Genomic DNA, 15549 nt, shown 5'->3' with positions numbered 1-15549 from the left:
CATATAGCACATCCTGAAATGAGTCTGGGCTTCCTCCTGGTGTGCAGCAGAGCCCCGACCACCCACACAGCCCGAGGGGGAGGGAGCTCCCCTATCCCAGGGCACCCCTAGCACCAGCACTGGGCCCACCCAGAGTGAGCCCAGGACCCCAGACACACAGGGAACACGGCCAGAGAAATGGCTCCAGCAGCACCAACCAGCTCTTCTCTGGTTGTCAGTACCACACAGCCCCAGCAGCCCCTCTCTCACACCCCAACACACCAGAAGAGCCCTTACCTGAACACAGTGCCCTCCCTGCGAGCAAAGCAACCCTCAGAGAAAAAGGCAGAGCCCCCCTGTCTGCTCTGATAAGTGGGAAAGGGTGGGTGGGGTACAGCTGGGGCATGGGAACACCTGGGGGTATGGAGGACATTGGGAACACCTGGGGGTATGGGGGACATTGGGAACACCTGGGGATATGGGGGACATTGGGAACACCTGTGGGGATGGGGACATTGGGAACACCTGTGGGGATGGAGAATACTGGGAACACCTGGGGGTATGGAGGACATTGGGAACACCTGGGGGTATGGGGGACATTGGGAACACCTGTGGGGATGGAGGACATTGGGAACACCTGTGGGGATGGAGGACATTGGGAACACCTGGGGGTATGGGGGACATTGGGAACACCTGGGGATATGGGGGACATTGGGAACACCTGTGGGGATGGGGACATTGGGAACACCTGTGGGGATGGAGAATACTGGGAACACCTGGGGGTATGGAGGACATTGGGAACACCTGTGGGGATGGAGGACATTGGGAACACCTGTGGGGATGGAGAATACTGGGAACACCTGGGGGTATGGGGGACATTGGGAACACCTGTGGGGATGGAGGACATTGGGAACACCTGGGGGTATGGGGGACATTGGGAACACCTGTGGGGATGGGGCACATGGGGAACACCTGTGGGGGTGCAGTCATGGAGTCACTGACTGGTTTGGGTTGGAAGGAGATGATCTGTAAGGTCCCTTCCAACCCCTGCCTTGTATTCCCCTTTTTGCAATGACAAATGGCAATATTCCTTTCAAACCAAAGAAACCAGAGGCACTGCCAGCAGGTGACCCCCCCCGGCTGCTCCTGCTGTTCCAGATCCCTGTGGAAAAGCTGTGCCTACAGCAGCTCCTCACCCCGTGGGGAAGGATGTGCTCAAACCAGCACAGGGCTGGGGGAAGCACGTTCCGTGTTTGAGCAGCTGAAGCACTTTAATGAAAACCAGGGGGAAAGAGTTTTAAGTATAGAAAACAGTATTTTCTCCAAAATGATTTGCTCTGCTTGAAAGCTAATGCTCTGTTTAAAGTCTGGTTTTATATGTCTCTTGGACTTGAGTTACAGCACATTAATTATGGCCAGAGGCAATGAAGAAGTGTTATTTCTTTACAAAGGAGATGGAGAAATTCAGTTAAAAATAGATTATAAGGCAGTGCTGTCAGGCACAGGCATTTTCCTGCTCTGCTGGACTTCTGTTTTCCATCGACCAAGGAGGACTTTGCTTGCAGGATATAAAGAATTTTTTATATTACTCAGCATAATTAAGTGTAGCTGCTTAGATGACTGTGGAGGTCACTAGAACAGCCAGTAACTTTTCCCTGCTAAGGGAAGTGGCAGTTGGCCAAAACCCATTATCCTCTCCACCCCTTTCTGGTTTTTTAGCATCCTTGCACAGGATTTGGAGCTTCTGTTGGGAGGATGAGGAGGAGCCGGGTGCACACAGGCCCTGTGGCCCAGGGCTGCACCCCGGAGTGGCACAGAGCTGCTGCAGGGGCTGAAATCAGACCTGAGTGATCCTCTGGGCTCTTGTAGGACCTGGAGACATTGCTGACCTTTGGTCAGCAGGGACAGAGCCTGGGGACAGAAAATCTCCTTCACTTTCTTTAACAATGCCATCCCTGCATCAGGTGGGAACTTTGGATAATCCCCAGATCAAAGGCACGTGTGCTCTGACACACTATTAAATGTCTCAGACACATCTCCAGTGAGTATCCAAAAGCCCCAGCTCGGGGTCTGTCTGCTGGGCTGCTCCCCAGCGCTGCTGAACGGGGGCTCTGCCCTGGTGCCCTCGCAGCTGCTGTCCCCTCCTGCGGCTCCCTGGCCCTGCTGCAACTCTGTCAGCGCGGAGCTCCTTCGGCTGCGGGTGAGCCCAGCGAAGGCAAAGCAGAGCCGAGCGCTGCAGGAGCAGCTCCTGGCCCGGCTCCCGAGCCCCGCCCCGGCGCTGGCCCCGCGGGCAGTGCCCAGGAGGAGGCAGCGGGGCCGGGAGCGGATCCCGGCTCCAGCACCCAGCAGCGCCCGGAGCGCCCGGGCGATGCCGGCTGGGATGCCCCCACTGCCATGCGCCGGTTGCCATCTAGTGGCACCGAAACTGGGCTCCGAACCCCTGTCCCCAGCTCTGGAGGCACAGGCTGCGTCTGTGCCTCTCTGCAGGGCTGCTCGGAGCTGCTCCCAGCCCCGCCTGGAGCAGGGACCCCGCCACTGCCATCCACAGCTTGGGCGCCGAGTTCCATTTACTCCTCTTTCTTCCCTTGTTAACCCCGTCTTTTAAATGGTCAGGATAGTAGAGATAAGGCCAAGGAGTGCCTCTGGCAAGAAGGCTCGTTGTTGGTGCTGCTTGTCCCGGGTGAAACAGCTCTGAAGCCGGGGATGCTCTGCCCGTGCTCTTTGACCACCAGCTCAGGGACAGCCGAGTGACCAAAACCGTCCCGTGTGTGCCCAGCGTGGCCAGCCCTGCAGGGCCCGACGTGCCCGGGCTCTGCTGACCACTGGGCCGGGCACTCCTGAGCCTGCAGCCCCATGGGAGCACCGGTCCTGCCCATTCGTGCCCGGTCTGTCCCTGCTCCCAGCCCCGTGTCCCCTCCACCCCGCAGGGATTCCCAAGGGACCCGGGCTCCCCTTCTCGGTCACAGAGGGTGCCTCACCTGACATTAGAGCTTTAGGAGAGGGAAAGAGCCACTGCCTGTAAAGCCTCTGATGAGTTACTCATCTAGGGACATCTGCCCTACAGATCTGTGCCTGACCACGAGAATCCCACTGGAAATGTGCTGAAATAAAGCCTGGAAACAGTGAGGAGTATCGAGAACCACAGCAATACAAAAGCAGTCAGAAATAGCTTCTTGTTTCAGAGAATGATGCAGATGATTGCTGATAATGGGATTAATGAGCAAAAGGTAAAGATACTCTGTTGTGCTGGGGTTGTTTTCCCAGCAGAACTGGGGACCTGGGCTCAGAGGCCTCCCAACAAACGTTCCCCTTCTCTGTGCCTCAGTTTCTCCCTCTGTCCTGCAGAAATTACAATGACAATTAACCAACACCTTCGTAAGCTGCTCTGCAGGGAGAGGGGTCGGTGCCCAAGGGCTGGAGGTGCTGGGTGGGCACGGGGCTGTTGAGGCTGCCCGAGGAGCTGGGCAGGAGCTGGGCAGGAGCTGGCAGCGTTCCTCTACCTCCAGTACCTCCAGCACATCCATGCCCGGCTCACTCCCCACGGAACGGGCACAGCCGGGCCCCAGCTCCCTGCGAGGGCTCCATCAAACATTGTCTGAAGACAAACCAGGGCCGTGGCAACCAGGCCAACAGAGCTGGGTGGGATCTAAACACCGAGCCCATCTGCAGCTGAGTGCAGTGAGTTGTTTGGGGGATCATACTGCAGGTTTCCATGGAAAAAGCTCCCATAGAACAGCCTTCCAGACAAATTACTGGGTAAACTGCAGAGGTTTCAGAGCTTCAGCCTGATGTTTTTAATGGGTGTTATCTCGCTGCTGCCAGCACTTTATAGGTCCAAAATTCAGCTTCGCTCTCTTTCCTCCAGGGTCCAGAATTGTGCCTGTGTTTGCTTTGAAAATAATGAAGGCTCAAGAATGGGCCTCTCTGGTTATTCCATCACTTGCTCAGCAATCCAGGAATGTGCAGAGGCAGAAGCAGGGAGAGAGGTGAAGGCAAGCCCTGCTGTTCCCCAACAGGAGATGTGCTCTGTGCTCTGGGTGACCCCCACAGCTCCCTGGGCTTGCTGAGGACTCCCCTGGCCCCTCTGTGCCAGCCCCACAGCTTTATTTCCTCCTGGCACCCTCTGGACAAATCCCTGTGATGTCAATAGACCCGAGGAGCAGTGAGGGGGGTGCAATCCCATTCCATCCATTGGCTCCGTCCCGGCACAGCCACCCCACATCCTCCCACCCCAGGGGAACTGGGGCCCATTAGTGGAGGCACTGACTGGGTGGGGAAACTGTCCCCAGCTAAGATGCAGGCAGGAGGGTAATTTTCAAATTTAACCTCTACATTCAGGTCTGAAACAACACTAAGAATAGACTTTAGGCAGAATTAGGCCTTTTAAGCTCAATTAAAGCTCAGGCAGAACATGAAGATCATCAGCACACGAGTGAAGATCTCTTGATTGCTGCAAATTTATTCTGAATTAACAGTGGTGGGAAGGAGGGAAGAATTAATCCAATGATGTGGGCTTGGACTGATCAATCATTTGTAATTATTGTCTTCTCTTTTGTCCATATGCACACTGGAAACTTAATTCTGATGCTGTATCCAGCAATGACAGGGAAATCACCAGGGATGAAGTGAAATGAGGAGAGGCCCATACCATTAAAAACCAACACCCCCCCCAACCTTGATATGTAAAGCAGATAACTAAATAAATGAACAGAAATAAACTACCCCACGGTGTCAGAATTGTCATCCTGACTGGACAGACATGTGAATACATCAATGCATTCCAACAGAAGATGCTGAAATCAAGTTCACATGTAAGTCTCTCCAAGCTGTCACTGACTTATTGGGAATTCCCAACTCCAGATCAAACCTAGTTTAGAGAAAAGAATTTGGAATGTAAGAATTCCAGGAGAGTATAAAAAGCCAGAGAAAACCTTACAGGCAATTGCAGCTAATTGAGCAGATGCTCCTTTTGTGGAACCATTAATGCATTCTGTCAGGAAACTCTTCCTGAGAATCCTTCCTGAGAGCTCACCTGCGTGTGTCACCCAACAGCTGGAAAGGCAGTGATTTACTCAGGGAAAAATAAATTTATGTACAGAAAACAAAGAGACTTCCTGGTCAGGTAAAGATAAAGCTGGTCAAAAATATTCCCTGTCATCCAAAGAATGTGACATAGAAAAGGTCCCCCATTCCTGGGAGGGAACCCGGGCACTGCAGCATCCCCTTCACGGCTGGAATGAATCCCTTCCCCTGCCCAGGGCAGAGGCTCAGCTGGATCCGTGCTGTGACCACCTGGGAATGTCACTGCTGTTGATGTGGGACACCAGCAGGGAGGGCAGGGGGAGGGAAAGGCTTCCCAAGTCCTGCTACAGCAGAGCAGCAGCTTTGGGTGCAGCAGAGAAATCGTGGTACTCAGGTGTCTGTAGCACATCATTGCACTGACATGAATCCAGGAGGAATTTCCTCGTGGAAAGGGTGGTCAGGCACTGGAAGGAGCTGCCCAGCGAGGTTTGGAGTCTCCGGGGAAGGCCTGGAGGTGGCACTCAGTGCTCTGGGCTGGGGACAAGGTGGGCATCGGGCACAGGCTGGACTCGATGGGCTGGGAGGGCTTTTCCAGCCCGAGTGATGCCGGGAGTCTGTGCCCAGGCTCCCCGGAGCACATGCGGAGTCCTGCAGGCCCACCCAGTGGAGAAGCTGCAAACAGCAAGCCCCGGCTCCCGCACCCCGCAGGGTCTGCTGGATGCAGCAGCACAAGGGGAGCACCACGGCATCCCAGAGCATCCCGGTGCGGCCACAGCCGGGGGCACGGGGGGGCTCGGGAGGGCTGCTCCGGCTCTGCCCCCCGTGTCTGGCAGCACCCGGGCTGTGGTACCCAAAGCTCGGGCAGTTCTGCAGCTCCCACAGTTCCTAAAAGCAGGAACAAACCTTGAACGCCGGCGTTGGCAGAGCTGAGGCACCACGGGAGCAGCAGCAGCAGGGGTGACCTCTCCCAGCGAGGGCCTGGGGCTGCGCCCAGCCCAGCCCTCAGCCCTCAGGACACATTCCCAGCTGCAGCCCTTGGAGCCGCAGCCCTTGGAGCCGCAGCCCCAGCTCCTCCATGCGCAGAGAATCCAGTGGAAATGTTCCAGTGCTCTCCCTGGAGCCAAGCCTCGGGGTATTCCAGATTCACACGCGGTGACAGGCACAGGAGCACATTAAAAACACGGCCTTGGCACAGGATGTGCCCTGGAATTTGCTGGTACAGAAACAGAACCAAACGGAGCCGGGGGCAGCAGCTGCCTCACAGCACAAGGGACCTGAAAAACAGAGCCACTGTCACACCATCAACAGCCTGGGGAGACACATGGACAGACTGGGAAAGGTGGCTCTCAACTCTGGCAGGGCAGGAGATGATTTCAAGTTTGGGGGATAACAAAAGTGGGTTTAAAAAGGCAACTCCAGCATTTGTTTAAGTGCTTTAAGCTGAGCAACACAAGAAGAGCCAAAGCAGGATGGGAGAAGTGGTACTGGCACTTCATCTGAAAGCCAGGTGAGAATGGTGGGGGGACAGACTGTGGGGGAGTTCAGATGTGGAAAGAAAAGTCCTACTAATTCTGAAAGGCAAATGTGGGAGTAGAGAACTACAGCCTCCAATCCTGACATTCTATGGGATAGGGAGATTGAATCATTTGAAATGTAACTAAAATTGAACCAAGGACTAGGACAAAACTTCATTACAGAAAATCAATAGGATTGATTTTGGAAAGGCAATAAAGAGTCAATGCAATCACATTAATTCATGTACCAGAAGTTTGGGATATTTAAGACAACCACTCTAGACATAACACTGTTTTTATCAAGTCCTCCATGAAGTCAAGTGTTTGACCTCCTGCTCTCATCTGCTTCTCTCTGCTCCCCAGAGACCACTTAGAAATCCAGTTAGAAACTGCTGCATTCTGTGCTGAGGAAGACAAAATGCTCCTGGAAACTCCTGGGTCAAACCTCACTGCTGGAGCAGAATGTGCAGTGTCCTCCACTGCTGACTTTGTGAGCATTTAAATCTAAATAAATCCCTTTTCCTATGGTTTCTCCAAACTCAGCAGCTCTATTGCCAGGGCAACACTGAGTTGTTTTTCCTGTGCACTGAAGTTTGCTCATGCTGTGGCGAAAGAAAACATTATTTTTAAGAGTTTAACACCCAGGTGATCACCCTGGAGAGTACCTAATTAGGCTCGTTGGTAATCAATGCCATTGATCTGCACGGACACAGGACAGGGGCTCCTTCCTGCTCTTCACTGACTGAAGCAAACGCCAAATCCACCCAATGAATTCAATTTTAAATGTGATTTTGTTTCAACATGGAAGTTTCTATTTTAGTAAGTGAACATCAAAAATAAAGATTAGGAAAATCAAACACCTTTTTCAAAATTTAAGGAAAATTTAATCAATATGCCTTAAATTATTTTACAGTAACTACAATACTGACGAGCATAACGTTTTCCAAATGGTGTTTTCCTTGGAAGTACTGCGAGAGAGATTCCTCTTCATCCAGCAGAATGTGCACCATAAGGGAAGGAACCTCTGTCGAAGTCCTTCAGAAACCCCAGTTAACATAAAGCTACAGACACCCCAATGTGGTCATGTTTCAAGTGTGACAGAATTACAGATCCCTTTCACTTTTAAGCATCTGTTTTCTACTTCATAATTTAAGTATCTTAAATCCTGAAATACTCTCACAGCAAATGAACAAATAATTGAGACTGAAGAGCTTAGGAGGATATTGGTTAAAACACAGGAAATACTCTAATTACTTTTGTTCATTTGTGCATTTTTGGTGAGAGGGGTCAGGAAACAGGTTCCTCGTTCCTGCAGATTTATCCAGAGTCCCCCAAATCCACAGCAGCTCCTTTAACTGTTTTGGATAAAAATCTACCAATTCATAACTGCAACCCTTCGCCCTCCCCTACAAAACAAAACAAAACAAACAAAAATCACAACCCTCAAATAAACAACCAAAAGTTACTTTTTTTCTAAAGATCTAGGAATGGGAAAGAAATCACAGGAACTTGATAAGCATGAACACGTATTAAAGCTCTGGACTCCCCAGGTCATTGAAAACAGTATTCAAAGTCCTAAAAAAGTGAACACAAGACATTTTCCATTGTTCCAGGTGATTCAAACAGGTCTAAGTTTCATGATAGCAACACGAGACAGTTGTTTGCAGCTGTTTCTGGTCCATTTTCCAAGCTGGGATTTTCCTTTTGGCCCCCTGGAGTCCCCCAGAGTCTGTTCAGAAGACGGAGATGAGGGCGAAGACTCCATACAGCAACGCACAGGGATAGGCTACGAGCAGCTGCTGGCCCTCCATGGCTAAGGCAGAGATAAAGATCTTGGAAGCAGAAAAGCTGCACCAGCCAATAATTCCAGCCGTGAGAATAATCCCCATCATCCCCCTGGGAAGGCAGAAAGAAGAGAATTCCTGTGAGCCTTGTAGCAGTCACACCTGGACTCATCCAACAGCTTGTGCAGGTTCTGGGATGAATTTTAGCATTTGGCAGTAAATTAAATATTCCCACTAAAAGCACTGGGAAAGCACTGGCACAAGCTGCCCAGAGCAGCTGTGGCTGCCCCATCCCTGGAGTGTCCAAGGCCAGGTTGGACAGGGCTTGGAGCCACCTGGGACAGTGGAAGGTGTCCCTGCCCATGGCATGAGATGGGACTGGATGAGCTTTTCCAACCCAAACCAGTCTGGGATTCTAGAATTTTAGAACAATATCAGTCAATTATGACAGTAGAAAGCCCCCTCAAAATTAACTCTGTGCATATGAAATGTCAAAGCAATGAGTAAAAGAACTGTGCCAAGCTGTTTCTTTTCAGTCTCTAAGCTCACAGAGCCAAGAGGAATCATTCTCATTTTCTTCTATTTGTAAAATCCTAATTTGCATCTTCAATAATAATTACTTTTAGACTTTACAGGTACTGAGACCTGTCAGATTCAGAGCTGGCTGAAAACAAACCTGAGATTGCTCTTGAAGTTTACGTATTCAAAAGATGTTAACTGACTTAGAGGTAAAGCCAGGATTCACCCCCCTCTCCCCAGTAAGTACCTGAAGCCATTAACAATTAATTCTTGCCCTTACTAAAGATTCCTGTCATATTCAAACTACACACACCTTCAGCACTGAATGTGAAAATTCCTTTCAATGATTTCCTTCCCATCTCAGGAGGAATCTCTGCCCGAGGTACAAATGCAAGCACTTACTGCAGTGAGAAGACGATGGCGAAGGAGGAGAGCAGGATCATGGGCAGCAGGCAGTAGCCCAGCACGCTGGCCACGCAGCCGAAGGACACCCCGGTCATGCTCATCAGGTTCAGGAGGCAGAACATGCCCAGGCAGCCGATGGCACTGATCCCATACACGTACCCAAACTGGATCTTGCCAGCCTGCAGCCGGGCACAGGATGGGGTCAGGATGGAACCAGCACAAGGATGGGGTCAGGGAGCAGATCTACCCACCCTGGGACACAGCGGGTGTTGGGCACAGGCATTGCCCCCAGCCCCAGCTCCCTCACTCCCCTGCCACAGGGAGTGTTTCCCCCAGAACGCCTCACGCTCCAGGAGCCTGGAATTTCTCCTGTCTCTATGGATCTTAATGAACAGGTTCTGATCTGATTGTTATTCTCTGATCTCAGCCCAGGAACTGTTTAGGGTTTAATCAAGGACTTCTCATGCTGATTGATTACTTGCAATAATAATCATTACAGAACTGGTGTGTAAAGACAACAAAAGTGTAATTCAGGAACTTTTTGACAAACCCAGAGCTGAAGTCCTTTAATTTGTGGCAGAATGCACAAAGTTACGGCACAGGGAAAATTATTTAAAAAATCCCAGAAACAGCTGAAGCTGAGCTGCCAAGCGCTGGGTGTGAACCCAGGATTAGCTCAGGGAGATTTTAAAAAACCAAAGCCAAACTTTGCTTGTTCACAAGCACAAGGGAAGCACGTGTGGGTTATGTCCGTGTGTTTAGGTCATCTCCTGGTCTGGCTGAGACTGATGCTTCCCTTACAGCACCTGCCAAGGCACCCCTGCAGGGCGTGGGGCTGTGCAGCTGCCAGGGTGTCCCCCTCCAACAGCTTCCAAACTGAATGCACTTAGACCCAGCTCTCCTCTTCCCCAGGCAGCACAGGAAACAATCACACCTGCTGCGACCTTTGTGCCAGGCTCAGCCCACTTCCTTTCACTACATTCCATGGATTTTTTTAAAAAGCACACAGGAGAAATAAATTCTTAGAAAAAGAAAATTCAAACATATCTATTATAAACATGTTCATTAATTTGACTGGCCTAGTTTCCATAAATAAAAGTTACTTATTAAAGTAGGTTTGAAGTCCCCTTGGTACCAAAGTGTGTTTTAACTGTCACAGCAATGTGCAATTTTAGGCAGAAATTAAAAGCAGTGCCTGAAGCATCTAAAGCTGAAACAGATTAAAACCCCTGAAGCTTTCAATGCCAAGGAAGAGTTTGCTGTCATCTCATCATTGACGCTCATGAGTCATTAAAGCACAATCTTATTCCAATTAAGCTCAATTAGAAAAACTCGTCAGGCTTCAGCAGTGCCCGGCCCATTAAACAATACAAACAGTGTGAAAGCAGGTTTGCTCCAGAGTGACCTGACGCTGGAAGTCACACCTGATGTGTCAGTACTCATCCATCCCAGCAGTGTGAGAGGCCCCGGTGCCTCTTCCATTCACAGACAAACAGTTGTCCTGTGCAGGGTGAGGAGCTGGACTCTGATGATCCCTGATCTCTGATGATCCAGCTCAGGACACTCCATGAAAGGGACGTGCTTTCCTGGCCTCCACGCCAAGAACTCCAGTAACCCTCCAGGGAATGCAGCCCCTCTCCCAGCGCTCCCCAGCACATCCCTGCCCAGCAGTCCCTGTGGCAGTGTCTCACCAGCAGCAGGGTGGCTCCAAAGGCCAGGCAGAAGACCATGGGCCCGGCCAGGTCCGTCTCGTTCATGATGCTGCCATCGGCCACCTTCAGGGGGTGCAGCACCGTTAGTGTTTTCTGCCAGATGTGGTCAAAATTGATCCCCAATTCTGCAAGTGAAGAGAACATGGATTTCATTTCTTCCTTTTCTGGCTGCCCCACTTGCTCCACTCTTTGTCTTCCCTGCTTCTGCTAACCTATGACAACTTCCCATCTCCTCCAGATCCATGATGGGCACCAGAGAATTGAGCCATCCCCTCTTTCCTCCTGCTGCCTCCACACATTCCGGGTCTCAAGTGCTGGGAAGTGCCCAGGTGGTTTCTGAAGGACCAGGTAAGAGCCCAAGCACAGAGTTCTGGGTTCACAGAAGTCCCTTCAGCCCAGTTCCCTGATCCTGTTTCATTTATGCAAATAAAGTAATATTTTTAATAAAAAAGCCCCAAGGGTGGAAGGTATCGTGCCTGGGGACAGGTGTGACAGACGCCTGTCTCGCCACCCAGTAACAGCGAGGGTTTATTCAGTTGTTTGGAACTGAAAAATAACAGAAATAAGCTGGAAACTGATCCCAGCAAGCCAGACTGTAGCTGAATATCCAGCCTGGCACTTTGCACTGGCTGTACTCCACACAGGCATTTCTGCAGTGTTTAGCATTCCTTGTTAGCAACGAAACATTCCAGTTCTAACCAAGAATCAACTCAAAGGACCTGCAGCCACTTATTTTACAAAGTGGGCAGTTACAATTCTTATTTGCAACAAGAGGAATATTAAGTGTTTTGTCACAAAGTCAGGTCTCCCAGTTAATTGATTTAATCTGCCTCAGAGCAGCTGGTGTGAAGCAATAAAGCCAAATTTACAACTGCAGAAGTTCGCACAAGAACAAGGATTTCACATGCCAAAACACAGGTTAAAAAAAAAAGCAATGATGATTTAAAATTTACTGAGCACTACCAGCAGCAGGGAATCCACACACTGCTACCAACTTATCCCCAAACTAGGAGGCGTTTTGGATTTAGGCCATAGCAAAGTTATACCTTCTAATAGCGGAGGCTCATCCTCAAAATTGCTTCCATAAAAAGACTGTGCTGAGGCTGGAGTGTAGCTCTGTGGTGGCTGGTAGATCTGCCCCGTGTAGGGCTGCTGATGCTGCATCATGTCAGGGGGGACAAAGCCACCCTGCTGGGGGTACTCGTAGCCTCCATAGTGCCTGCAAAGCACAACCCCACATTAGGGCACACCTGAGCTGCTGCTGCAACACCTCCTGCAAGGCAAAGCTTGTTCCAGTCAATACACCACAGCAAACTCTTCCTTCTGACTTAAAAAGTCCCATTACATGGTCCCATACCAGATCCTCCATGAAAAAACCCAATCAAAGCCACCCTCTGCCCCAAACAAACTCTTCAGGTATTCTTGCCACTAATCTTTCCCAAGTCTAACCACAGAGATTTCCATAAACATCTCCAAAATCTTTAACTATGGAAATAGAAAGAAGGAAAATGCAGAACTCCTTGTGTTAGCAGAATCCAGCCCCAGCACAGTCCCGTGATCCTGTTCAGGTCACAAATGGCACTGACCTGCTCCGTCCATCTCAGGGATCACACGGAGGGACCAAAGCCCTCATCCCGAGGCTGGATGTTCACACAGGATCCCCCCTGACCCAGGAACACCACCACACCTCCCTGCTGCAGCCTGGGAGTCACCTGGACATTGCAGGCTCAGTTAGGTGACACTAATTTCTAGTCCCCAAGTGAGTGACTGGAGATGGGAGCTGCAGAAGAACAGTATTTCTTCTCCCAAGGACATGCAGATCACTCACATAATTAAGATTATTCATGCAACTTGTCCTTCAATCATCTAGCACTTGCTCTAAAATCTACCAGGCAGAGAATTCAACACAAAATTCCTTCAGGTCTCCATTTACAGACAGTGAGTTCAGCTCTCCCTCAAACAGAGCAACTGGGACTCATTTACAGAAACCAGCAGTTGGCTGAAGTGCCAAACCTTTCCTGGATACACAGACTGTCCCAGAAGTATCCTAAGGAAGCCTAAAAGAGAGCTGGAGAGGGACTTTGGACGTGGGCCTGGAGTGCCAGGACAAGGGGAATGCTTTCCCGCTGCCAGAGGGCAGGCTTAGATGGGATCTTGGGAAGGAATTTTTCCCTGTGAGGGTGGGCAGGCCCTGGCACAGGGTGCCCAGAGCAGCTGGGGCTGCCCCTGGATCCCTGGCAGTGCCCAAGGCCAGGCTGGACACTGGGGCTTGGGGCAGCCTGGGACAGTGGAAGGTGTCCCTGCCCATGGCAGGGGTGGAACAGGTTAAGAGTCCAGCTCCCTCCCCGAGATGCCGTGACCCCGCGGGGCACACGAGTTACTTGCTGTACGGCCGCCCGCTGTACTCGTAGGGCTGCGCCTGGTCCTCGATGCTGTAACTGGTCTGTAAGAACTCGGTGTTGAAGCTGTCGAACCCGGACATCGCCTCCTCTGCAAGAGAACAGCGAGGCGGGTCCGGACCGCTCCCGAGCGGGCACCGCGCGGCTCTGCGCGCTGACCCTCCCGCCGCTCGGCCCCGGGACCTCCCGCGGGCCGTGCGCTGTCCCGGGGCGCCGTCCGCCGCTCCGCCCCGTTCCCCGGGCCCCGGCCCGTCTCTCCCCGGGGTCCCGGCCCCACCTGCGGCTGCGGCCCCGGCCCGGCCCCGCTCCCGCCGCCGCGGCCCCTGCGACGTGTCACGGCCGCGTCTCCACTTCCGGGACAGGGCGCGCGGCTCCGCGCATGCGCCAGACAGGCCCCGCCTCGGCCCCGGCCCCGCCTCGGCCCCGGCCCCGCCTCGGCCCCGGCCCCGCCTCGGCCCCGGCCCCGCCTCAGCCCGGCCTCAGCCCCGGCCCCGGCCCCGCCTCAGCTCTCCCTCCACCAAGACTAGGTTTAGCCCCATGAAGTCGGTTTGCTTCAAGTGTAGCCTTTTCACTCCCTTTCATACGTCCACAAGAAATGTTTTCCTGAGGCCACACAAAAGCTTTGCTAGAGCTGTGAATCTTCTTGTCTTTATTACAGCCCGGCTGTTGGCCCACCCCTCACAAATAAGCTGCAGGAGCTGGGAATATGAGGGAATTGAGGAAAACGTGACTGGCACTGTGAAGACACTCTCATGTGAAGAAGGTCCTTTCGGTGTCACTCACTGTTTATGCCCAGGGCTGGGGAAAATTATTTTAGAAGCCTTTAGAAGCCTGTTAATTAGAATTTGTTTTCAACTTTCTCATGTCCCAGAGCTGAGCACAGGGAGGAGTGACCATGCTTTTCTGGCTTGGGTGGGTTTTGAGGTGACAGGGAAAACACCAACTGAGGAAGTGTAGCTGAAACTTCAGAATGAGATGAGTCGGGACTGCTGCTTTATCCTTGTTTTACACCTCACTGAAGGGGTGCGTGGTGATGAGGTTCAGAACTACACCAGACCCAGTTTCCGTCCCATGCTTGATGTACCCTGAGCTCTTGCAGTCTCTTGGAGCCGAGCACCAGATGTGTGGGCACACGAGATTTCGCAGGCCGAGTCCCTGGTTTGATGTTTTTCTTTTCTTTTTTTAAAATTCATTTTGGCTCAGGACACAGTTACAGTCATTTTGTTGCAAACTTGTGTATGTAATATTCTGCTAGTGAGATTACTGTATTTAAATGACAGCCCTGTTCCAAGCCTCTCCTGCAAAGCAGATCTTATGGTGCAGTCTGTGGTACTGCCGAGAACAGGCTCCCGGGAAATGTGTCACTTTGTAGGGCTGAATGGGATAACAGTGGAGAATTACAGCCATGGATAACAGAGATCAGTAACTGTGGCATAAGCTGCTTCATGCAAATTTATGCTTTAGGAAAATTAGTGTTTGAAGGCTGAGAAGATCCCAGCTTTCATGCAAGACCTGCACAGTGTGCGGGCTGCATCTGATGGCTGTGACTTAGTGCCACTTGGCTGAGCTGTGTGACTCGCTGCAGCTCACTGGGCAGGGAAATGAGACCCAAATCCCAGGCACTGGGCTGTGTAATTTGGATCTGCTGGGGAAACGCTCTTTGTCGAGAAATCTGTTTGGGTTTTCTTAGATTATTAGAATTTCCTGACAGCTTAGGTCGAGCTTTCATTAATGAGCTCTCTCTGCACCAGGTGTCTCAGCACTGCTGTAGGGAATCACGCGTAGGATGAATTCCTAGCCCTCCGGAGCAGGGTGTGCTCTGACACAGCCCTTGGGTTGAAGTGGAGGGCAGGCACTGCAGCTGCGCAGCTGCTCCTTCCTGATGGTTTGGGAAGGGTAGCCCATGGACTGCCTGGAGCTGCAGCCTGGGAAGGCACCAAACACCAGGCACCATCCCTTTGCTGAGGCACCAGCTCCATCTGCACTGGTGGCTGTCACAGAATGCCAGAAACCCACTCTGGTTTGGGTTGGAAAGGACCTGAAAACTCATCCCATGCATGGCCCAGATTGCTCCAGGCCCCACCTGGTGTTGAACACCACCTGGACAGGGAATTTGGGTGTTCAGGAGATCTTGAAATGGCTCCAACCTGGGAAGAGTAAAAGTACTCATAAAAGTACTCACTTAGTACATGGGCTACGCAGTGCTGGTGTCATG

General features: G+C 51.6%; 1 protein-coding gene and 1 long non-coding RNA gene across 2 annotated transcripts in view; both read right to left on the bottom strand.

The window, feature by feature from the left end:
- LOC138118148 (uncharacterized) overlaps positions 1-354 on the bottom strand; it is a 30429-nt gene extending 30075 nt beyond the window's left edge. Inside the window, exon 1 of the long non-coding RNA XR_011155012.1 lies at positions 277-354. This is a non-coding gene — a long non-coding RNA (uncharacterized lncRNA). The remainder of the gene's footprint in view (positions 1-276) is intronic.
- A 7022-nt stretch (positions 355-7376) lies between these two features.
- YIPF5 (Yip1 domain family member 5) lies at positions 7377-13714 on the bottom strand. Its single transcript, XM_069028947.1, has 6 exons — positions 13612-13714; positions 13317-13425; positions 11982-12154; positions 10915-11060; positions 9221-9402; positions 7377-8411 (listed from the first exon to the last, which is right to left on the bottom strand). The coding sequence occupies exons 2-6, from the start codon at positions 13415-13417 to the stop codon at positions 8249-8251; spliced, it is 765 nt and encodes a 254-aa protein (XP_068885048.1). The 5' UTR covers positions 13418-13425; positions 13612-13714; the 3' UTR covers positions 7377-8248.
- Between the last annotated feature and the right edge of the window lie 1835 nt (positions 13715-15549).

Source organism: Aphelocoma coerulescens, chromosome 13 (genome assembly GCF_041296385.1).
Source record: "Aphelocoma coerulescens isolate FSJ_1873_10779 chromosome 13, UR_Acoe_1.0, whole genome shotgun sequence".
NCBI classification, from domain to species: Eukaryota; Metazoa; Chordata; class Aves; order Passeriformes; family Corvidae; genus Aphelocoma; species Aphelocoma coerulescens.
The sequence above is the reverse complement of the archived record's forward strand: the minus strand, read 5'-3'. Positions and strand labels throughout refer to the sequence as shown.